At 39.4% G+C, this 24,957-nt stretch overlaps 2 protein-coding genes across 3 annotated transcripts; both read right to left on the reverse strand.

Annotated features, from left to right (window-relative positions):
- Positions 1–14,299: 14,299 nt before the first annotated feature.
- On the reverse strand, positions 14,300–18,370 carry LOC146467339 (uncharacterized). Of its 2 annotated transcripts, XM_085126067.1 has the most exons (3): positions 15,405–18,370; positions 15,264–15,290; positions 14,300–15,156 (listed from the first exon to the last, which is right to left on the reverse strand). In XM_085126067.1, exon 1 carries the CDS (start codon positions 17,227–17,229, stop codon positions 16,561–16,563), a length of 669 nt encoding a protein of 222 aa, XP_084982193.1. In that variant the 5' UTR covers positions 17,230–18,370; the 3' UTR covers positions 14,300–15,156; positions 15,264–15,290; positions 15,405–16,560. The 2 variants fall into 2 exon arrangements, with proteins under 2 accessions (XP_084982193.1, XP_084982192.1); XM_085126066.1 differs by having other exon boundaries at positions 14,300–15,290.
- Positions 18,371–19,870: 1,500 nt separating this feature from the next.
- Positions 19,871–24,581, reverse strand: LOC146467340 (C-type lectin domain family 4 member G-like). The gene is made up of 3 exons (XM_085126157.1): positions 24,542–24,581; positions 21,286–21,364; positions 19,871–20,514 (listed from the first exon to the last, which is right to left on the reverse strand). Exons 2-3 carry the CDS (start codon positions 21,350–21,352, stop codon positions 20,096–20,098), a joined length of 486 nt encoding a protein of 161 aa, XP_084982283.1. The 5' UTR covers positions 21,353–21,364; positions 24,542–24,581; the 3' UTR covers positions 19,871–20,095.
- Positions 24,582–24,957: the final 376 nt, after the last annotated feature.

A 24,957-nucleotide genomic window follows, 5' to 3' on the forward strand; every position in this document is an offset into this window, starting at 1 on the left:
ATCCACCAAGACAATGGAGCAGTTTTCGATGGGCATAAAGAGGACCGTCTTCTCGTTAGCTATTAGCAAGGCAGCATGGCCGTGGTTACGGGTACACAACTTTCGTAACTGGAACAACAAAGTTGTGGGCGCATGTTCATCAAAAACGCTTACCGGCAAAGGGAGGTCAACAGAAGCACTGACACTTCGCTCTACAATAATAGCAGCCTCCGTTGCTGACAGGAAACGCTGTGGCAAGCTATGGCGACAACTATCGTAAAACCGGTTGCCAATTCTGATCGCAGAACACATAAGCACAACCCACAGCGGAGATAACAGAGGCACTGATTGCAGGTCAAGGCGCTGACAGTATACTTCATGAGCAAAGATGAGCGCAATGACACTGCAAGCATAGCTACCATTACGCCCGTCGAGTGTTGATTGGCTAATCTCTACAGGAAATTTCCATTCTATCAGGTTGCTATGCGGCAGATTTTCCCCAGTGACTTCAAGATCCTCCCCTGCGGTGGGCTGATCGATGTCTACACGTTCGTCATCAGAAATTGCACCATTATCGACATCGTCCTCGACATCATCATCATCTTCCTCTTCGTTTTCACCATCTTGGATATCAAGGGATTCCTCGAAGCTGATACCTGACAGAGCGGCTTTGAATGAGGTTGCTGCACTGACCAGTTGAAGTTTACAGAACGCGATCCCCTTTTTGACACACGCCAACTTTCCTTCAATTACTCTTGTGTTCTGAGACTCAGTTGTTTACCTGGCTATCTCCACCTAAACGTAAAAGAGTAAAAAAAAATCTTTACTAGCCAAAATGATTTCCAGCTAGAGACAAGTGCTAAAAGGTTTTGCAATTCTTAGCATACACTTTCTGACTGCACAGACTCTTCACCAGGCTCGAGCGGCATCTCAACGTCAAATTCACGGGGAGGATCTTGAAAAACTGGGAGAAAAAAAAGAAGAAAAGCAGTTGGAAATATATATTTCATTCAAAGACAATGCTACTCAACATGAATGTAAAACATTGAATTCATTTGAATCAAACTGGCTAACTGTCGAGGCTGTCCTTCAACTCATCTGCAATCCTCTGAAGCTGAGGCATAGCAACCTCCATGTAGAATTTTATGAAGTGGGCCATCTCCATTTTGACCAGGGAAACTTCTTCCTCCCATCGCTTTGTCATTTCAAACTTTTCAACGACTAATCTCTTGATACGTACTGGTGTATCTATAGGAACATTAATAATTGAACAAAGAGAGAAAGAGCGAAGTTTAGCACCCTATTTAAGTAAAAACGGTTGTATTGCTATGAGGGCTATAACAAGCAATAAGCCTAATTGACAAGGGCCTGTTCAACCATGGTAATTGGTCAGGTAAGTTGTTACCCTGTAATATGAGTACCGATGACTGTGACACCGATACAACTCATGATAAGTGGTTCCAACACTTTAGACGCAAACAAACGTGTAGCGCAGAGACAGGACGGTGTACGGAACTTGTTAACGACATTCATCGACAAGATCTGCAATAATGTCGAAATCGAACCACGCCTTCAACCCCTGGACAACGAGCGATTTAATTTGAGGAGCGCTGTTACAAGTTCTGAGGCAAGGTTGGACATCAAAGCGGGAGGTTTCTGGGCGAGAGGAGTTACGGCATTTTTTGATGTTAGAGTTACGCACGTCAACTCCAAACGTTACCAGAGCAAGCCAACATCGGAAGTGTTCAAAGAGCAAGAAGAAGAGAAGAAGCGCAAGTACCAGCAGCGGGTGTTAGATGTAGAAATGGCTTCGTTTACGCCTTTAGTGTTTGCAACCAATGACGGAATGGGAAACGAGTGTCAGCGGTTCTTAAAGCATCTCGCAGATAAGATAGCTCAGAAAGACACCGAGCCTTATCATGTTGTAATCACTTGGCTCAGGACACAGATCTCGTTTGAATTCTTAAGATCGGTACATGCATGCGTCAGAGGTTCGCGAACGCCGTTTCTTAGCAAGATAGAGCAATCATTAGACTGTGAAATAAATGTCGCTATGCGGATATCTGACTCTATCGTGTCTATATGCTTTTATACTTAGGGGTTTTTATAGACACTGGTTTAGCCGTCATTAGTATAATTCGATTGTATGATCTTGATGTCTCTGCATGATGGAATTCTTTATTTTATGGAATTTTGAACTTTTATTATTATTTATATCTATTTCCTCTTCCTTTATGTATCGTTTATCTATTTTTTAGAATTTGTAAATGAATAGTGTTTTTACAATTTGCTTGGTATATGTTAATAAAGAGATTATTATTATTTTAATAATAATAATAATAATAATAATAATAATAACAATAATAATAATAATAACAAAATAGTAAATATGATTATCATTTTTAGTCTGAGACACAGGGTCACCTTTTGTAAAACAGCTCCTGCACTTCCTGTAGTAACTATTTCTTTAGAAGTAGACCGGCATAATGGCGCCCCATCATAAGTCCTCTTAACTAGGTTCACAGAACACACACTTTGAGCCCTCACTAGAAGGTAAAAAAACAAAAGCTCCAAAAGAATTTTTTTAACCTCAAAGCGCATTTAGAGGTGTCCCCCTAAAAAGCCATAACATACTTATATAATTAAGACAGTTTCAGGAAACTGACAAGCTAAGATGTGAAAGGATTCCAGGTTCACTAAAAATCCTTGAGCAAGATAATTATTAATTCTTAGACCAAAAGGGAACATTATGATGATGTACATGTCAACTCTGTATTCCCCAAAAGAAACAGGCTCTTCTTTTGTTCTGTAGTGGGTGTTTGTCCTAGTCGTGAAAAAGGACCCGCAAAATAGGTCGGCCTGTACTTTGGTTAACAGAACACACACCTTGAGTCCTCACAAGAAGGTGAAAAAGGAAAAAAACTGAAGAACACTATTTTCTTTATCACAAAGAACTTTAAGAGGTGCTAAAAAAAACCCATAAAATAAATTTAAGATACTTACATTAAACACTAAAGGCTTTTTTTCAAAGTACACTTGAAAACTCTACATATAAGTCAGATACAGTGGTGTGTACATTACACACAGTGTGTGTTCTTCATGCAGAATTGTAGTGTGTAAACCACTAAAAAATTTTTTTTTCGTTAATCTAAGTATCGTTATGGTTTTCTTGGGCACTTCTTAATGTGCTACAAGGCAAAAAGATAATTTTTTTCGAGGTTCTGTTTTTTACCTTCTTGTGAGGACTCAATATGTGTGTTCTATGGACCAACTTGTGGGGACTCTTCAGGGGTCCTCATTATGGTGGTCTATTTTCAAAGAACTACCTATTTAAGGGGACTTTTTCCGTGGGGACTCGAAAATGTCCCCATAATTTGAACAGTCCCCACTTTCCTGGTGTGTTTACATATGAATGTCCCCGTAAGTGTGCAACGGTGAGTGCACACATACACACACACACACACACACACACAAAATATTTTTTTAGGCGAACATTATAAACCAAGGCGGATGTTATATATCCTTTCTGGTTCATCCAGGCTAGAGTCCTAGCATAACTGTACGCTCGAGTGCTCTAGGATGTATAACATAAACACTATAATTTTTTTAGGCGAACATTATAAACCTAGGCGGGTGTTATTGTCTTTTCTGGTTCATCCTGGCCGGCCTCAGAGATTGAACTGATGAAAAAAGTTGTTCCAGGGAAGATTTAGGATAAAGTTACTACTTCTTTAATCAAAGCAATTTTAAATAAATTTGCCACACAGCAAGTTTGAGCCATAAAAAAAAACACATTCAGCTTATGACTTTACCACTTTGGAATACCGTTTTCGATTCGGAAATTGAGACAGTTCGCTGTTCTTTTACCGGTGTGTATAAAATAATGGCCAGACAGTCTTAAGTATTTGAAGTGTGTATTAATTATTTTTCTTTGTGTAAGGTTATGGTACGCGTAATGATTTATAGGGCCGATTTAGCCTGAGTTGATTTACACCTAATTTTATCGGACCGATTTGGCTTGATAGTGAGTTGACGAAAAGGATGAATCGACCGGACTGATAAAAATAGGTCAACAGTTCATCGCAGTGCAACAGACTTTATAAATGGGGTTGATTTTCGCCCATTGCAATTCCATTAAAAATAAACGGCCAAAAAATCGCTTTACTGAAAATGAACTCTGTCGGAATGCAGCAGAATTTATAAATCAGAAAAGATAGATTAAACCGCGCGCTATACCAGTAAAGATTAAACCAGGCTGACAAGTTGTAGCGATACACTGGCATAGGAATGAGCCATCTAATCAGGCCCGAAAATGACTGCTCGTGTTTCTTAGGCCCGGTTCATACGTCGAACTGTACATGAGCCGAAGCTAATACCTATTAAGGTCGACCCAAATAATTAAGTTCGGCAGTTGATTCAGACGTCGAACCTAACTGAAGTCGAACTCAATTAAAGCTAAAGTGAGAAAATAGCTTTTCGTGGTCAGCGGCTCTTGTTTTTACTCAAAAAGATTTTTTTTTAATTCAAAATGGCGGGAAAGATGAATTCTGGCATGGAAGAGATTGTTTGCTTAAATAATGAAGACAGGCCTTACACGGCACCTATTGGTTGAGTTAGGAAGAATATGACAGTGAAAGCTAATTTGCTCTTACGAGGACGTCTTTCAAAGATCTCCCTATTCTTTACGAAAGTAGGGAAGGGTCTTTGTAGATCTCTCTTAGCAGAGGCTGATTTTCTATCAAGTGCCATTTACTCATCTGAATTGTTTTAGGTTGGGCACAAAAGGGCGATATTCCGTAGCAAACGGCAAAATGTTTTTGCGCGTTTTTTGTTTGTTTTGTAGTGCTGACATTCTTTCGCAGAAATTGACTTCGGAAAGAGTTCTTTATATAAGGTTATCGAGGTAACCTCTGTAGCGTAATCGCTGTTTGAATAGAGTAATGTTTTCTTCAAATGTTAATTTTGGAAATTTTGTTCTGAGAAGTCTTGAGGCTTCGCATTTGATATAGCCCGTATTGGAAAGTTTCTGTCGGTTTGAAGTGCGTGTGCACATCAAGAATAGATTTTTTTTAAATCTTTCGCATCTCAGACATGTATATTACGTTGCTTCGAAACAAGAAGAACAAGCACATTCCTCTTTTCCCGCCATCGTGTTCAGAATGAAGTCCTTTGCGCATGCCAAGTCGATGGAACGCGCAGACCTCTGGGATAGATATAATTTATATAATTTATACGTAACGTATGCATTTGGTTCGGCACATGTAAAAGTTCGATGTCTGAATCGAAGTCGAACTTTTACCGTTCTATTCGACTGGCGCAGTCGAATAGAACGGCGGGTCGACCCAAATACAAATCTGTCGATCCTAACTGATTCATACGTCGATCTTTACATGCGCCGAACCAAATAATTAGATTCGCCTTAAGTAAAGTTCGACGTATAAACCGGGCCTCATTGGAATGCTTCAAGATATTCGACAGTCCCGTGAAGATACCAGGCAAATTTCATGCTATCTCCAAGGGGTGCCGAAGTCTCTTTTTGGTTGCTAAGAACCTCTGGCTCGTTTTGTCACTTGTTTTTGCTGTGTGTTCCTGGCAGTTTTCACGAGCTGATTCGCGAACACTGTCGCTTAGAACGTTTTGGCAACTTTGACAACTTCTCGTAGCGTAACTTTTGTTTGCGCAGTGTCTCTGTGTTTGTGTCCTTTTCCGATTAGTTTTACTCGAAGAGCATCAGACATTAAACCGGCGATAAATTGGTCCCGCATAAGCTCATCAGCATATTCTTCATATTCACACTGTGCTGCTTGATTGCGTACTCGCGTCTCCCAGGAGGCGATCGATTCGTTTTCGTTTTGCAGCAAGCGAAGAAACTTTTGTCGTTCCCCTGAGACTCCAATTCTAGCGCCATAATATTCTCCTAGGGCGGCGACAACACAATGAGGTTTCTTTTGATTGGCTTCGTCTACGCCCAAGCTGTATTTGTAAACCGTTCTCGCTGCCGGAGATAAAGATGCCCGGAGGCATGCCATAGCTTTATCAGGCTTGGTCCATTTCAGTGCGTCAGTTTCTTCCGATGGATCGAACCAATTTTGCATGATCCATTAATCTGTCAAATCTTCTATGTTTGTTTCCAGGTCGTGCTTGTCATCTCCCGTCGTCTTAAACTCGGGAAATGGGGTATTCGAGGCCATATTTCGTTGAGTCAGTAAAGCGCTAGATCAGTTAGATTGCCGAAAAAAAATAAAACCCACGTCGCTGCCACCATGTTTATTGTCCGGTAGCATGTTGAAAACTGAATACATTAAGTTGTTGCGAGTAATAAATACACACTATCTGGATAAGTGCGTGACAATGCAAGTGCATGTGATTATTATACACTAAGGTGCAGATGAAAGTGCAATTGATTATCACTTGGTGTAACACTCTTTATGATCTGCCGCCATATTTAATCGAGTGTTTTCCAATAAAACAAGCGCGCTACACATAAATGTTCATGAATATACCTCGTCCTTTACCCATGAACCGAAACAGGCGCACTACGCATGAATGCAACTCGTTCTTTAATCGATAGAGCTGAAACAAGCGCGCTACACATAAATGTTCATCATTCTTTAATCCATGAACCGAAACAAGCGCGCTTCATGTGTAGTGTGCTTGTTTGGGCTAACGGATTAAAGAACGAGGTAATTTCGTGTGTAGTGCGCTTGTTTCGGCTTTGTGGATTAAAGAACGTGTTGCATTCATGTGTAATGCGCTTGTTCCGGTTCATGGATTAAAGAACGAGATTTATTCATGTGTAACGCGCTTGTTACGGCTCTATGGAGTAAAGAACGAGATATATTCATGTGTAGCGCGCTTGTTTCGGCTCTGTGGATTAAAGAACGAGATATATTCATGTGTAGCGCGCTTAGGCTCTATGCAGATTGAATAACGACATATATTCATGTGTTGCGCACTTGTTTCGGCTCTATGGATTAAAGAACGGAGTATATTCATGTGTAACACGCTTGTTACGGCTCTATGAATTAAAGAACGAGATATATTCATGTGTAGCGCCCTTGTTTCGGCTCTATGAATTAAAGAACCGGATATATTCATGTGTAGCGCGCTTATACTCTATGCGGATTAAATAACGACATATATTCAGGTGTTGCGCGATTGTTTCGGCTCATAGCTTAAAGAACGGGGTATACTCATGTGTAGCGCGATTTTTTCGGTTCATAGATTAAAGAACGAGGTATATTCATGTGTTGTACGCCTGTTTCGGATCATGGATTAAAGAACGAGGTATAATCATGTGTAGTGCGCTTGTTTCGGTTCATGGATTAAAGAACGAGGTATATTCATGTGTAGCGCGTTTGTTTCGGTTCATGGATTAAAGAACGAGTTACATTCATGTGTAGCGCGCTTGTTTCGGTTCGTGGATTAAAGAACGAGGTATATTCATGTGTTGTACGCCTGTTTCGGCTCATGGATTAAAGAACGAGTTACATTCATGTGTAGCGCGATTGTTTCGGTTCATGGATTAAAGAACGAGGTATAATCATGTGTAGTGCGCTTGTTTCGGTTCATGGATTAAAGAACGAGGTATATTCATGTGTAGTGCGCTTGTTTCGGTTCATGGATTAAAGAACGAGGTATATTCATGTGTAGCGCGATTGTTTCGGTTCGTGGATTAAAGAACGAGTTACATTCATGTGCAGCGCGATTGTTTCGGTTCATGGATTAAAGAACGAGGTATATTCATGTGTAGCTCGCTTGTTTCGGTTCATGGATTAAAGAACGAGTTACATTCATGTGTAGCGCGCTTGTTTCGGTTCGTGGATTAAAGAACGAGGTATATTCATGTGTTGTACGCCTGTTTCGGCTCATGGATTAAAGAACGAGTTACATTCATGTGCAGCGCGATTGTTTCGGTTCATGGATTAAAGAACGAGGTATACTCATGTGTTGTACGTCTGTTTCGGCTTATGGATTAAAGAACAAGGTATTATCATGTGTAGTGCGCTTGTTTCGGTTCATGGATTAAAGAACAAGGTATATTCATGTGTAGCGCGCTTGTTTCGGTTCATGGATTAAAGAACGAGTTACATTCATGTGTAGCACGCTTGTTTCGGTTCGTGGATTAGGGAACGAGATATATTCATCTGTAGTGCGGCCGCTTTTTCCGGCTCATGCTTTAAAGAACGAGGCATTTCGCATATAGATCAAGGAAGATCCAAGTCATGACGTTTGTTTTGAGATGCAGATTCCAATGGTTAACCAATCGACTCACTACTTTTCCATTTGTACCAATGTTACCAATGGTATCAATCGACCATTCGTTTTCGCACGGCTCACACGTGTTAATGAGATGCAGTCTACAAATGGTATACCGATCGGTTGATGAGCTTACCATTCGTTCTAATGTTACGAATTGTTAGGCTCCTTTGACAAATCGTACCAATGGTACGATTGGTGAGGGTGTTTTAACGAATGGTAACCGTTTGTGTACTCGACATGAGTGATTCCAATGGTTAACCAATCGACTGACTACTTTTCCACTTGTAGCAACGGTACCAATGGTACCAATCGACCATTCGTTTTCGCGCTGCTTACAAGTGTTAATAACATGCAGTTTACAAATGGTATACCGATCGACTGAGGAGCTTACCATTCGTTCCAAAGGTAGTAATCGTAAGGCTTCTTTGACAAATCGTAATCTTTAACCAATGCTACGATTGGTGAGAGTGTTTTGACGAATCGTATTCGTTTGTGTATATTGGACATACGTGATTTTATCCGTATATGTGTCCTTTGCGCATGCCTGCAGCTTAGTTGGCAGCCATGTTGTATAGAATTTCTTGCTATGAGAGCACTCGAAATCTTTATGTAGCCTCGGTTAATACCACCCCCTCGCTTTGATGAGGTTCACAGGAACTCGGAAATGACCAAATGACTGGTACATTAAGCAAACGCCTTAAAATTTTAGAATACTTCTTTTAAATTATTCTTTTAAAATTGATGGTTCTTAAGTCAGCGGCGAATGTCTTAAAGACTTTTGAAAAACCAAGGATGTTCCGTTATAAACCGAAACTGCCATTAAAAGCCCAGTTCATGGGGGCAGACAGAGCCTAATAATACTTTATTGGCTGCTCGTGGCAGCAAACACATACGTAAAACAGAAGCACAAGGGTTCAGCAACTCTACCTTCATCACAGGTCACCAAGGCCTAATATAAGAGTTTGTAAGTCGTTAAAATTCGATCGAAAATTAGACAACAATTCCCTCGGAAATCCGCAAATATTACAATAAAGTCTGAAAAAGCTTACCCGGTGTGTTTTGCTGTGTTTTCAACTGAAGCTTCTCAGAGCTTCCAAACGCCGTTGTGAACGGTTTATCTTGCAGCGGCTGGTTAACGTGCAGCACTGTATTATGTAAATGAAAAGTTTGGAAAACTTGAATTTGAATGTAATTTGACCCGTCATTTGAGGAGAGCACTTTGAAAACCTCGCTAAAATTTTGTTTAAAACTTAAGCACACGCTTACCAGGAACTCTATATGCCAAGAAGGATGATGTGAGATAATCCCGGAGCAACTCCTTCTCGGATAAGTTTATTCAGTTATTAAGATACAGGCATTCATTGAAAACAAAGTTGATTTGAAATCGCGGGCGCCATTTTTTCCGCGGACCGAGCAGTTCCCTGGAATGTCATGACAAACTCACGGCCAAACCTAGACAAGAGTTACTAAAATGTTCCTGAGAAGAGGATCCACGTGAAACCTGTGATATTTAATGTGTAGCTAATGTCGAGTGCAAGTTGGAAGAGTTCTTATCTTAGGAATAGTACTAGTGAAGCAAGAAGAACTCGTTTATCGTAGAAAATAGGTGGATTATGAGAAAATCGAGTGGTAACAGGTGTAGCTGATCCCGAGACAGACAAAGTGACGGAGATGGGATAAGGGAGGAGGTTAACCCCCTCCCCTTTTCGCAGCCCAACCACTATGTTCTTCCTAGTCGGCTGATGCTTATTTTTAGTTTAATGTGTTCCTACAGGCAATTGAAAACTTACTGGTAATAAACTAGGTGATTTTCTTTGTACGACTTGTGACGACATCAGTTTTTAAACAGCAACAACAACAACAAAGACAAAAAAAAAAAAAAAAAAGAAAAAAAAAGAAAACGTCATACTTGTTCTCTTTGAAATGTTTTTCACTTCATATGCACTTTAACCGGTTACGAAAAGAAACAACTGAGAGGACGTTTCTTCTATTTTTAAAATCTTTTATCCGCACTTCCAATATATTATCCATACTCATTTGGTTGTCATTCACAAATATATCACACAGAACAAATAGTAGCGCGGTTGAATGGATAGTCACAAGGTATGTGATTCCACTTTCCTGCTGAAGGGAGTTGTGGCATCATCATACCGCAATTCTCGTTTTCCCCGTCATTGTCTGGTTCTCTGGCATTCTCCGCGCTATACTCCTGTGATTTACTGTCAAACCGCTCGAAGCTCCCGTCGGCCCTTCGCTAGAGACCGACCCACAAACCCCCAAAAATGCATTAATAACTCATAAGTCCATTGACCTATCAAATGGTCGATAAAACATCACGTGCAGTGGTTTTAAGACCCGGGAAAACCTCCTCCTTATTAGCATACGGTGTTTAATGTTTTTCTCGTATGCTAATTTCCAACGTTCAAAAAAGCATCATTGTTATGAACTCCCTTGACACACGCTTTTCCAGGAATGTTTTTGAAGCCGTTCAAAAAACTCGCAGCACGTGTTTTATCGCGTCTAAAACCACTCGGCTGCGCCTCTTCTTAAATCACTGCTGCTCCTGTTTTAAACATTACCTTAATTCCTAGAAAAAGATATCTTTAGATATTACTTAAGCTCATATTTCTAAAACTCACATACATTGCGCATCGCTAATTACGAGCCTGTTGCAACCTTTGTGTTTTTTCCATTCGTTCCAAATTTATCGTAATTTTAAAATGTCCAGCGCGCATGAGTTGAACATCAAACACGTTAATTATGTCATTGCTGTAATGGCCAAACGTTCTCGATGAGAACGGCTGTTTTCAGTCGTCCCTGATTTTCGAACACATTTTTTATCATCATGTATTCACAATCATCCTCATGTTAGTAATTGAAGATATGTTTTGTTTTCATTTTTTTTTAGCGGAATCAGGGACAGCTATCAAAGAAACAGTGTTCGTTATTTGCCTTATTTTTGTGCCACTGATGATAGCTATAGAGGCAGAGGGTTGGTAAAAGGGTCACTGGTGGGTAACGTTAATATAACAGAATGTTACCCTTGCGTCTTTCATTTCCGTGTGGTTTTCAATTTCAGTACCAGATTTTTCGTTCCGGCTTTGTATGAGTATCATGAAACAATTCTGCACTATTATCGCAAGTTCAAAACACTGCCAACAAAGTAGATGACTGTAGGGTTAAGCTATCGTGGAAAGGAACCTTTTCTAAAGACCATAATGACACCAAATCGTTCGTTTTTACATCTTTTTGCATTAGTTAATCTTAATTGGTGAGAATAATAACAAAAATAAAAATAAAAAGGTAAACTGAGTGTAATTGAATTCTAAAAAAACGTAGAAAGAAGGCAAAAAGTTAAAAAACAAAAACCGTTCTTATTCAAAGACTACACGACAATTCGTTGGTCTCGGATGAATCTCCATTCCTATTTTAAAACACAACACAGCGTCTGAAATTTGCTGGCGTGAAACAGTAATCATCTTATCATTTATATACCTTTTCGTAGCTTTTTGGTGAAACATTCTGTCAGCTGGTAGCTCGAGAACACGAAATTGTGTAGCGTTCTCCACTGAACTCAATCTCCACCCTCTTTTCTTTTCTTTTCTTTTCTTCTACGTGCATTTATGTATTTGCATGGTCCACCGTCCGGCTAACTCTGTTGGTAGAGCATCTGATTCCCAAGCGGAAGGTAGGGCCGCTGGAGCCATTCGTGGACTTCCTTTAACCGCCGATGATTATGAAACAGCCAAAACATCGTAAAGAAGCGCTTTTGAAACCTCAAACAATTATCAATGCACATAAGGAACGTCTTGTTAACAATTTGCAGCAGTAAATTCTGACAGTAATTTGAAACGTCTAACGGAACCTTGGGCGCTTTAGGGGTAGAGAGTGAGTCATATGGGAAGTACCCCTTTTGATGGAGAAACTACCAGCAAATCTGAGTTTAATTATTTCAAGGTTCATAGGTAAGAAAGAGTAGGTCTTACATCCCTGACCCTTAAAGAAATTTGACAGTGAAGTTAAGTTGAAGCGAGGAAACGCTATAAACTGATGGGAAAAAAAACTTGTCTGAGCCAGCTATGCCCACAGTGAAATCGGATTCATGTTGGGCGATTTATTAAGGGTAGAACGGTTCCCTACCGCAGCTGCTTTAGTAACTCAGTCAGGAGCTAAATGTGTGAATTGTACTGACTACAGGCAGAGCAACCCCAGCGCAATGTGTACCACAGTTATTTATATTGGTTGTTAAAGAATCTCTTAAGAAAACAAGGGCGTCGTTCCATATGTAATGTCGTAAGAGTCATTTGGCACAGAATTCCCCTTCAAGCGGCGTGTGTCACAATTGTGCAGGGAAACATCAAGTGTCGATTTTTGACAATTTCAGTGGTCTAGTGCATGTCAAGAAGGAGTGGTGCCATTTCAACATAATTACCTGACCCTTAAGTTAGCCTCCCACGTAGTCGTTTTTAAGGGGACTCGCATTACCTCGAGGGAGGAGGTAATACGAGTTCCCTAAACTGAAACTATTGCGTGGGAGGCTACGAACAAATCTGTCCTGCTGCTGTCGGTGTGTTATCTAGCGTCAATAAGCCACACACTGGTCTCACTTTGCGAATTTTGTTTGACAGTGGTAGTTAGAGAAACTATACGACGGAATTGCCAAGAGCAACCTTAGTCTATCCACTGTTAAAACCGAAAAGCTTCTTATCAAGACTTTCGGGTAGGAAAATGAGCAACTGAAGTAATACGTAAGTTATCACGGGAGCAAGTACGTGTGGCCTCAATGGACGATCAAATCCAGTGGCCGTGGGCTCAATTCACACCGAGGTCGCCTCATGCGATCTCCCATTTCCTTACTATAGCTAACGCTCAGTGGGAAATTCATGGGTTCACTTTAGCACTTCAACAAACACTGTAGAGTTAAGTTTCTGATCCATCATTTGTCCTTGGTGCTAGTGGCACAACATTCTTTTGAACCTTTCACTGAGAAAAGGGTTTCTATGGTGAGTTGTGTCCCCATGTGACAAAATCGACACGATATTAAAAACTTACGCGGAAAAAGTTTAGCTTGTCTCCCTATATTTTGCAGAAAAATACTGAACACCGGCTTTTTACTCTTTTTCTGGGTCAATGACGAGTCAAACACTGCCAAAATAACTGATTTACAATACGAAATACCAGAAATTCCCAGACACCATAAGAACTGAAATGCATGAAAATCAGAACAACACGAGGACCACTTACCCCCCCCCCCCTGCTTCCACCTTCTCCCCTCCCCTCCTTTAATAGAAAGTTAATGAAAAAAGACCGAAATGGTGTCCAAAGTTTGAGGACTGGATATACAAATAATAATAATAATAATAATAATAATAATAATAATAATAATAATAATAATAATAATAATAATAATAATAATAATAAATAATATCTCGATCGAAAAAAGAAATGCTGAACTTTACTCATTATGTTAGCCAGGCAACCCATGTATGATTACTTGCACGAAAAACGATCATCTTCAGTTAGAAAAACGATTACTTGACTAGCTATAACAATAAATGAACTGGATGTACAGCACGAATAACTCGAAAATATAAAAAAAGTGTGCGATTTGCACTCTGTCTTTCTTCCGACTCTTGTAATCGTTTTCAAACAAATAATTTGTTTATTCTTACAGAGGGCAATCCTATCGCGGGATCTTCGCGTATGGACTTCGCGAAAACCAATGGAAGGGTTGATGAGCTGATTTTGTTGCCTGTCTACTTAAATGTGAAAAGTATAATCGAGATAGACGTTTATGCTTAACGGCAATTATTCATCGAGCCCGCGTTGGATTTTTAACAATTAGACGGCAAGCTCGAGGTTTCTATCGGCTGATAGTTGGCGAGGGGTGAAGCCCCAAGTCAACCGTCAAAGGCGATAGAAATCGAGTGATCAATCAATAAAAGAATATTTCATAAAGTTTGATTCATTTGTTCAATTATGTATGCTATATCGCGTGCTCTGACATTAAGTGGCGTATTTGCAATGCCCATTCATAAAAAAAAAATGACAATCTCTTCTCTTGTTAAAAAATATTTCACTTGTTCGCTACACCCACTCGAAGAGGAATTTCATATCTCCGCACGGCCATGTACTATCCTCTATGTTTTAGTATACTTGCTCACTATAAAAAATTTTTCACTACAAGTTTGATTTTTTTGCGACACACAGGACATCTCTTTTTTTCGGTTTTCAACCTTGAGGCGCATTCAAGGCAACAAACTTGATGTCCTGTGTCGCCATGTATAATGCTGGCATTGCGTGGTCTAGTAACACAGACCACGCACAGATCCATCGCAAAAGGGTGACCTCCTTCTCCCTTCTCCTTGTCTTCTTCCTCCTCACGCTCCTCCTCCTGCTCGTCCTCCTCCTCCTCCTCATCATCATCATCATCATCATCATCATCATCATCATCATCATCATCATCAACATCATCATCCTCTCCATCTTCCTCGTACTCTTGGTCTTCCACATCATATTCCAATTCAAATTCCCATTGCTCTCCCCATTCCTCTTCCCTCCAGTTCTCAATTTCTCCCTCTCTCTCCTCGTGCAAATCTCTCTCGTCATTGTCTTGGCCACTGGGCAACACATCTGTAAATTTGGAAAAAAGGTCTGTCACTTATCAACAGTATGAAAATTTTGTGGATTAATTGCCTTGATCCTGAACTTTATTATTAAATGTAGTTTATTTAAAGTGACAAGTGGTTGCTAACTCACCATCTAAAAAGGACAGATCATCTTCTGAATCAGAAACGATTACAGTCTCTGCATAATAATAGCTGCTATGGCAGCTACTTTCACTCTCACTTTGAGGGTCTTCTTCTGTGGGGCCACTGATGAACCCCCACTCCCATGGTAATTGCCTGGTTTCTTCTGATTGAAATGACCAAAAAAAAGGAGTATGTGAAATAAAATTCTCAAATATCTTCATATTTTTTTAAACTTTTCAAACACCACCTTGCAAAGATATTTTTAGTTACCTAATGAATCCCTTTTTCTCTTGACACCTGTGAATTCAGAAATAATGTGATAAATAATTCAATCTTATCAATTACCTTGTCAAATTTTCAACCATTCTATCAAATTGTGCCATTTACTTAGAGTTCAGAGTAGTAGTTTACCTTGATTAAGACCATTATGTCCAGAGCTTCCTGGAACAGGAAATATTTCATTACTAAAATAGATGAAAAAGAAATGTCAGTGATGTGTTTGGACAAACTTAACTTGAAATGAAAGGAAAAGCTTGACTGTTTTTTTTACTGACAATGTGTACCCCAGGTCTGGGAGCAAAAATCAGACCATTTACCATATTTTTGTCAGCGCAAGTATAACACGAGTATAGTATTTTGATTTACTTAATTTGGTCAAGTTTAGCCTTTGTTCACTGGAGTTACTTATCCTATCTGAGCCAGGTGAAGCGTACCCCCTTCGGCACATGTGTTGCGCTATTTTTCGCAGTATGTATATCAGTCTGCTGAAATATATACCAAGCTTTTTCATGCCACAAGGTGGGTCATGCTATACATGAAATATAAATTGGAACTTTTCAGCCCGACTCATTTCCAAGCGCTTGACCGTTGTGCTCTTGCAATGACCGAACTTGCATAATGAACGTGTCAACAACATCCAGGAACTGTTTGAACGAACGGGCTGTTTCAAATGTACTGTAGTTTGAATTTAACAGGCTTTTGCTTTTACTGTTAGAGCGGATCAATGTTCAAAACCAAAAAGAAGCGAATTTTAATTTGAGCCGATCTGCGCGGCCGTGCTAACAATGAATAAATGAATGCATTCTTTGAAACGACTAATCGGTTCAATCGGTTCAATAATCGATCCATTAATAGAATCTTGGGGGGTACGCTTGACCTGGCTCGAGTGTAATACGGGTGCATTTACTTCTCACTTACCAAGCGTCGTGCCCTGCTTTCTCCATGATTGATGAACAAACCACGCTTTTGACAATGACACCACACAAGAAGTTACTGGTATCGGTTTCAAATTACCGTGTTCCGGTGTTACATAATTTTAAAAACAACCCCAATCAACACATCATTCGATCTAGTGAGCCACAGGAAACTTTCGTTCATATCGAAGCGGCTTGAATACTGATCTTTTTTAAGGCAACTAATGAATATAAAAAAGGGCCAGAAAAGAGAAAGAAATAAGTATCACACATTCGAGTTGGTCATCGCTTTCTTATATTTGGTGGCTCCTAAAAGAGCCGTTTGTTAAAGTGACTACCAAGCGGTAGGTCACTGTTGTCTACTTTGCGACTGATCATGGTTTCGCCCAGGTTAGTTTCGTGCGCTCCTTGGGCTTTCGGTCGGCTTGCTTGTTCCGCTCACGGTAGAATGAGAACTTTAATAGAGTTGAACCGAACACCACTTTCCGCACCACGTCTTTACAAGCGACGGGGGCTCCATTCCCGCCTTGACAGCGCGAACACCCCGAATGATCAAAAAACACTTTTTTACGCTCTAAGAGAGCAATCTCGACAGGCTTGCCGGGCTGCAACCGACAAGTCGTGGAGGTTTTAAAAGTGTTTAATGACCATCCAGAAGGCATTATGGCGTCAAGCTCGTGAATGGGCACAGAAAACTTCGTCGCTCGCAAAAGATTTGGCGCGGAAGGAAGACCACCGAACAACTCTTTAAATGTCTCGGCATCCATCGGCATGGTGACGGACGCACGTCTCACGATGCTGGTTGTTGGCGGTTTCTTCATGTTGAGCTTCTCTGCAACTAACACTGCCAAGGTCTGCAGCAAGCCTGGAGTTCCTTGGTGGCGTGTCCTAAACACTTGTTTAAGGCGCTCGTTTGTGTCGGTTTCGTCCACCCAGCTATCGTACTTCTTTCCATAGCCACGCCAGCGGACGAGGTATTGAACGCGACCGTGAGCGTCCGTACGCTTATCGAGCACTTTCGATACTTCATAGAACTTAGTCATGTTTCTTTGCTCTTCTCTCAATAAGAGATTGTCTAAAGTGATTATAACTTGCGTTTACGAGACTTTTATATGTAAGCATCATGAATAAAATTTAAATGAGCTTTTCAAATGCAGATCAATACTCTTTATTAGCGTCGCGTGGGTAGGATCAAAGACAAACCTGTGACAAAAGGTAGCGCGCGCGAGGAAGGGAGTCGTCACGCAAAAAAGGAAAAAAAAATACGACGGTTTGCGCAGGCAATTCCAAGCCTTTCACACTCATTTTTTTTTACTCAATGCATGCGACGATAAAGATTTTTGCTTGGAAATTTTTGGCAAACCGGAGAATAAAATCACTGAAACGAAAAAAGGTGCGAAAATCGCACCTATTGTTTTTCCTTCAACAGCAATGTTTACTTGGTTCAATAGACCAAAAAACAAAAACGCGAGGCCTAACAATAGCTTAAGTAAACCCGCCTTTTCGCGCACCCTCGAAATAAAGCGGTGTGTTTTCATTGTTTCTTGCCTCCTTTTCTTTTTTTTTTTTTTTTTTTTATTGAGATGTTTTTAGCGGTGGAACAATTGACGAAAATGCGAAATCATTTAAACGTGAAAAGGTGCTAAAGAAAAACTTGTCTTCTTGCCAATCGACAACAGTTCTGATTTCGTTTATCGTTTTCGTAGATCCAGGCGCAATTGGTTAAATAATTATTAAGCCATGCACGAATTTTAAACAGAAGTCATTTTCAAAGTAGCATAGCGTATAAAGAATATAAAACTGATATAAAACGTAGCAGCAGCCCCGTTCTTATCGCTTCCAGCTACTCATCGCCGCTTGCAAGCTAAAACATGAGCTAAAAAAAATAATACTTACTTGACGACTAAATTAAAGTAAAGTACAGTTTGGCTGGGTTACGCCGAAACATGCGCGCGCGGTATGACAAAAACTTAGTCCAACCTGTTCACGTACCCCCGGTAAGTTTGTTTTCGTTTTCCCAAGTAGGCTACCGTTGGGAAAAAATTGTCATCAGCGACAAGTTGTCGAATGAATCCGATTTGACCCGATTATAACTTCGCGAAACAGGACAGAAAAATCCCTACGGACAGACAACAAAAGGCTTATTGTCTTAAAAAATTTAAACCATAACAATAGGCAAAGCTTGATATGCAGGGATCTCGCCATACATTGCCCAGTCTCAGAAACTTGCAAATCGTAGAAGAAAAAATGATGTTAAGCTCAGGACTAGCCCAAACTGAGCTTAATATGAAAGTCCCTTTCATTTTCAAATTCTGGAAAAAAGTTGACAGCGAAGTGCAATGGGCTGTATAGTGAAATGGACCACTGAGAATTCATCGAAAGTTAAGCTTAGTTATTGCTGACTATGTTCACTGCACAGTTGTTGAACGTGTTCGGAAATTAATGTGCTGTTTAGAAATGTGACTGGTCATCTGGCATGCAGTAGCTGGTACAATACAAACCGCAAACCACAAACATTTTGCCGTCTGCTTCGTCGGTGTTGTCGTCTACGCCACCTTGATGGCTTTTTGTTGACACAACCACCCCGGGAAACTCTCTTCACAGGTCAAAATATCGTCTACCCTGGGGTTTGTGGCGACGGAAAAACGTCTCTGTAGTGAAACTGGGTTGGTTTTCTCTTCCTCTCCTCCCGAAATACAGGTATGTGTAAAACCACGATGTTCGCTTTAATTGTTTAGGATCTTTCGGAAATCAATCTCCCAGTTGACCACTTTCAAAAAGTTTTTGTAATTGCTCGCTTGTGATGGGAGTTTTTTCTATCGATCAATACACGGCAGCTTTGTTAAGCCAATCAGATTGCGCGTTTACGTGATAGTCGGTCGCTGAGGTATGCAAACAGATGAGGGGCGTCGAGCGCGCACCGAGTTGGCTATAATCTCATATCCATCAAGCGGGAGCGGAATAATTATCTCATTAAAAAATATCAAGAAATATTGCCAGATCTTGCTGATTTTCCTTTGGAAGAACAAACAGAAGACAATTTAATGGTCGTTATTTCTCGGGCATGGTATAATGGCTCATATACCATGGCTGCTAAGCCAATCAAATCCCCGGAATTGCCGTTATACAATGATCCATTTTTAATAATTGTACGTATAGGTCGCTTTAAATGTAGCCTGATCGTAAACTTAAAAGGTATAGGAACGCTGTATTCTTTCTAAAACACCTCAGCTCTCCCATGTATAAGGGGATACTAGGTTTTTCAGAATTCATAATGTTAGGGACGTTCTTGGCGGTTTCATTCAAAACGTATGCGCAAAAGGAAGCTTAAGGACTGTTAACAGAATGTGATAATTTTTTAAACAGGCAACAAGAAACCCTCTCCGCGTTACAGCGAAAGGAAAGATGATAACCAAATAAGAAATCAATAAACTGAATCGAAGCCATTTTCAGGTGCTTTGCTTTGCTTAGAGTATTACTGGTATCAGCCTACCATGACAACTGGCTGCGCGCGTACTGCACCGTTCGTTGTTTTGGCATAACACCCCATTTTGTGTATATTTTCTTAAAGCTTAATAATTCAAGCTTATGGTTCATTTCGGATACAAATTAAAACTTAACGTTACACAGACAATGAGGTCTCCCAATTGAACATGCACAGAAAGTTTTTTGACCACGTAAGCTGCCAACACCACTTTTATTTTTCATTCACCTTAAGCAAGTAATTAACATAACTTGGCTATGTATAGAGCGCATGCAACGCTCTAAAAAAAGTCGAGCTTTTATTGACTGGTACAACGGTAGAAACCAATTGGCTACTTTAACATGGTCACGTTACTCTTAGCTTTCTATAGTCCTATATATGCCAGTCAGGTTTACAGCTTTCTGGTTAGCAATGAACTGGTCACCTCAACGTGGCATTGGCATCTTACAAACAACACCGGGGCGGACGTCTTCCCAGTCACAAGAGGCGTCATTCCATTTTCCTCCTACATCATTCCAAATCATATGGACACAATCCGCGCGGCCTCCAATGCCGTTGGGTTCCCCAGAATTCCATGCCTCATACACTAATGGGGTGCCGTCAACCCATTTGAAGCTCCCGTCAGCCTTTCGGTTAAGGCCAATCCATGCACCCCAGCCTGCTAATCCAGCTGTCTTCTTTACCAGGTCGAAAATAAATTGGTTTTCATTGGCAGATCTGATGACGGCGATGTCTCCTCCCATTTGCTGACATTTGTGTCGAGCATCTTTCATTCTTTGAAATCGGGTATTGATAACGTAGTAACAAGCGGCTTCACTTGAAACCCATTTAGGTGGACAACAACCTGAATAAAGAGAATGTAAAGAGAGAAAGAGAGCCATAAGCTAAAAATTGATATGACGCTGGCGAGAAGTCCTCGGTTATTAAATACCGATTCCAATAACTATTATTCTCACCAATAAATATTTACCAATGCGAAGAGATGTAAAAGCGAGCGATAAAAACGGACGCTTCGGTGTCATCATGATATTCAAATAATCTAATAATAATAATAATAATAATAATAATAATTCAAATATATTTATACAGGATTGCTGCATTAGTTTTATGAAGAAAACTGCTATCAATGCAGTCCTGTTTAGAAAAAATAAAATAAATAAAAGGAGATCACAAATACTTTAGGAGAGTAACTTTAAAACGACGTTTTACCTTTGTAGAAACAAGCGCGCTTGGTGCATTCTAAGTTAACTTTTTTCCAAAATAAGGTAATAATTATTTCTAGTTTTGTAGTGGTGAATGTCATGGTTTTTCACATTAAAATAATCAAAAAGGTATCTGAGAACTCTATTTGAAATGGTATTTAAAAAAAGGTCACTTTCCTCTATAGCTGAACCCTACAGCCCTTTAACTTTTGCTGGCGGGGTTTAGAACTCACGACAATCTTGCAAAATTAGCCTTTTATATTTTTCAAAATATTTCCCGTGAGTGATACAATTTAACCGGTGAAAACGGAACAAACATTCTACTACTGAAATTAGAAACCGGACGGAAATAAAAGACATAAGAGTGATATTCTGTTATATTAACGTTAACCACCACGCGACCCTTTACGAACCCTCTGCTTCCATCATCAGAGACACAAAAATTACGCCAAAAATGAACACTGCTCCTTTGATAGCCATCCCTGCCTGATTCTGTAAAGGAAAATGAAGAAAGTATTCAAAGGCCAAAGTTAGGAAATTTGTGATTGCATGACGCTAAAAACTGTAAAAAGTTGTCAGTATTTGAACTCACGTTGGACATTATGTACATGTGAAGATAATTTGGCATTAATGAAAAAAAAAAAAATGCAAATGGGAATGCGAATTGCGAATGACTAATTTACTTTAAAAGCTGGCAATGTAGAAAAAAAAAACTAAGGACTTTAAATGGAGTAGTGCTTTTAGTAGTTGCCTTTCTGACAAATCTGAATTATTGATATACTTGTTGAAAAAATAACTCCTTTACTCGTAATGCATGAAATAATCATACTATTTTATTAGCAACAATTTTTATTTTATGTCTGATATAAATCCCCTTTCACTCTCCGTAAGAGACAAACTTTGCGTGAAATGTTTCAGTTTGGTCACAATTTATTATGGCTTGGATTTCGCACTCTAAATGTTACAATGGTTCCGACCTTAACTGCCTTATTCTAAACTGCGAATTATGGATTTGAGTCTTACTTCAATTTATGCGTTTCTCCAGACCAAGGTGGGACTAAATTAATGTAAGTTAATAGATAAGTTAATTTCTGGGGGCATTGGCTCCAAAACACAAATTGTTTTGCTAAAATTGCAAATGGTCCAAGTGCGCTGGAAGAGCTCCTTTTCTGACTCAGAAACTGTAGATTTAAACCAAGAACAACGCCAAGCATTTCCGGTAATCTTACGCCATATGTTTCAGTCGTAACATAAAAAGTGAAACTTCTCAATCGTTCAACTTACCAAGCTTTGTTTTCTGAAAGAGACTGTCCTAACTACCGGAGGAGTTTGTCAAGAAGGTTTGGCGTCGATAATTAGTACAACATGTCTGAAGAGACCAATTATTTTGGAAAATTCTCCTTATTCAATATACATATTTATTATCAACACGCGTTTGGCGGTCTTTGGCAAATTTTAAAGCGGCTGACAAAATTCTGCAAAAATTGTGAGAAATTATGAACAATGAATACCGAGTATCACTCTTTTAAAGATGAATCACGGTAAGCGCTTGTGAAGATAATCGGAAAGGTTGACTGTACACTTGTGGAAATGAATGGGTCATACTCAGTATTGGCAAATAGAACTAGTTTAAGTGATTGGAAAGAAACCAAGACTTAAAACCTAAGAAGACCGATTTGCTTCTTAGCCAATGCGAAATAACATAGCAGATCAAGTAAGCTTGAGTATCCTTTGGGCAAACAATTATTATTGCCCATTAAAGCGGCTACGTGAAATCACTTGAGTTCATTTAAATTATTCGAATCAGTCCAATTTAAAACTAGCCGAGGATTGCTTACTACTTAGCTTGAGAATTTTCTTTCTTCAAGAATATGGCAAGAATTGTTTATGCGTTTGGCTCATTTGTTTTGAAAGCTGATTTATTAACAGTCTCAAAAGGTAAACGGTTTGCTTAATCAGTTGTGTCCACAAGTGACAAAATCGCCACGATAGTAAAATTTACGTGCAAAAACTCATCTTTTGTTAACCTATATTTGCCTGAAAAAATTACTGAACAATCTCTAAACACTGGCTTTTGACTCTTTTTTGGGTCCAAAACGATTCGGAAATTGACAAAATACCTATCCGAATTTCGAAATGCTAGGTTTCATTTGCCATCATAAGATCCAAATAACCGAAACACCGTAAGTTAGAACTGAAATGACCAGAAGGCAGAACACCGCAAAGACCCCGGACGGCAAACTTCTTAGTAGCCGATTTTCGTGTTTTCCGAAGGAAAACACACCTTTTCGGAATAGTAAATCGAAAGAACAACTACTAAGGAATACTCAACAGTTTCGACAGCGGAAATCCGAGAAATAACGGCGAAAAAATTGTGTTTCGAGTGCAATTTGTTGTTTTATCCAGGCGTCGAGCTGGCGGACATCTCAAATCATTATTCAGGCCATGGAATTTCTGCGAAATTTTCGAGTTCTTATGGGAATTCAACAGCCAACAGTTCGGATTTTACCGTCAGAACCTTTATTATTTTCTAAAATTTATTACTTAATCGGTCAGTGTAAAACGTAGACTACCGACCGGGCGTAAAAAACGGACAGAGGGTAAAATTTAGACCAGGAATATACAATGCTTACAATATACTTGCTTGTACTATTCTAGAGCTGTGAAATAATAAACTAAAAAGAACTGAGATTTCATCATGTCGACTTTCTGGCGTTTACACCTGGATGTGCCAGGAAAGAAACTCAAATTCACGCACATATTCGTCTTGTTGCTGTTAAAAGAATGCGGAAAAAAATTTGATTTTCAAAACGACGTTTCCTTTCCACTTGAGCGAAAATAAAAATGAAATAAGAGATCTCGTGGTTTTCATGATCCAAGTGTTTATTTTAGCTTTCCATGCCAAAAATTCTAAATTCTAGGTTGACCTATTTAGCAGTAATTTTAATTGACGCATTTCACGGATACTTTGCTTAGCTAAGTTACACTTGGAGAATACGTAACAGTTGATGAGAGCGTATAACTTGATGAGGTGAATAAGAGTTGATTAAAGCTTGTGAGAATTGTACTGTTTTAAAAGTTACAAGCTAATAAGGTACATTATGATATGTATTAGCCCATGAATTAGTCCAAGACTCTGTTGACGTATCAATGATAATATGGAATGAAGAACTACCTGACTTCAATTCTTTTCGTGTCTTTTGTTTTCCTTTGGCACTTTCATGAGATACTACAGTCCTTACTTTCAAGAAAGGCAATGAAATCGTAGCGTCTCAAACCATTCAGATATTGGTCAGTGATTTTTTACGAAGTGCATGCCGTCCAATTTTTATTTTATTTTATTTTATTTTTGAGAGGCAGCTACCAAGGACAAAAAGATGATTTTTTTAAACTATGTATTACTACCACTGCTGTTTCTTGTACCTTTTTAAGCATGGCAGGCAAATTTGTTTAGTTTGATCCGCTCATGCAGGACACTACATACAGGAGCATTAACTATTCCGTAATTAAAAAAGACAGAGGTGAATTTTGTTGTGCTTTTCTTACCCCATTGACACTGAAAAATATTCTGGAATACATTTTGGTAGGTTGGCTTTTCTGAATCAAGACTTGTACACAGCAATAAGGAAACACGTCTTGCATTTTAGAACTTCTAATTTCTCAACTTACCAAGTACGGTTTCCTGAGAGTGATAGACCTTACTGCGGGAGGTTCCAGTCGGGAATAAAAACTGTATTCTGGATCTGTCTATGTTATACATTCGTCTTTACTTTGAATACCAAATTAGCGACCTTTGGCAGATTAAGGCAGCTGTTCAAATTTTTGAGACAAATAGTTTTATAGATTCTATTATATTTTCAATATCTCGTACTACTAGATTCACGATAAACTGTGCTGTTGAATACACTGGAGAGAGCCTCATCCTCTCTTGATACACTACAATACAGTCGCGTAATAAGAACTATTTGTCTTTCCTAGCGACCAGAAAGGCCTTAGGGGGAATAATTCCTACAATTGTCATAGTGAAAATTAAAGTAATACTGAAAAATTTATTCTAATAATAAAAAAATAAATCGAACTTCAAA

The sequence above is a fragment of the Pavona decussata genome, unplaced genomic scaffold, assembly GCF_977016875.1.
Source record: "Pavona decussata unplaced genomic scaffold, jaPavDecu1.1 SCAFFOLD_137, whole genome shotgun sequence".
In the NCBI taxonomy this organism is placed as follows: Eukaryota; Metazoa; Cnidaria; class Anthozoa; order Scleractinia; family Agariciidae; genus Pavona; species Pavona decussata.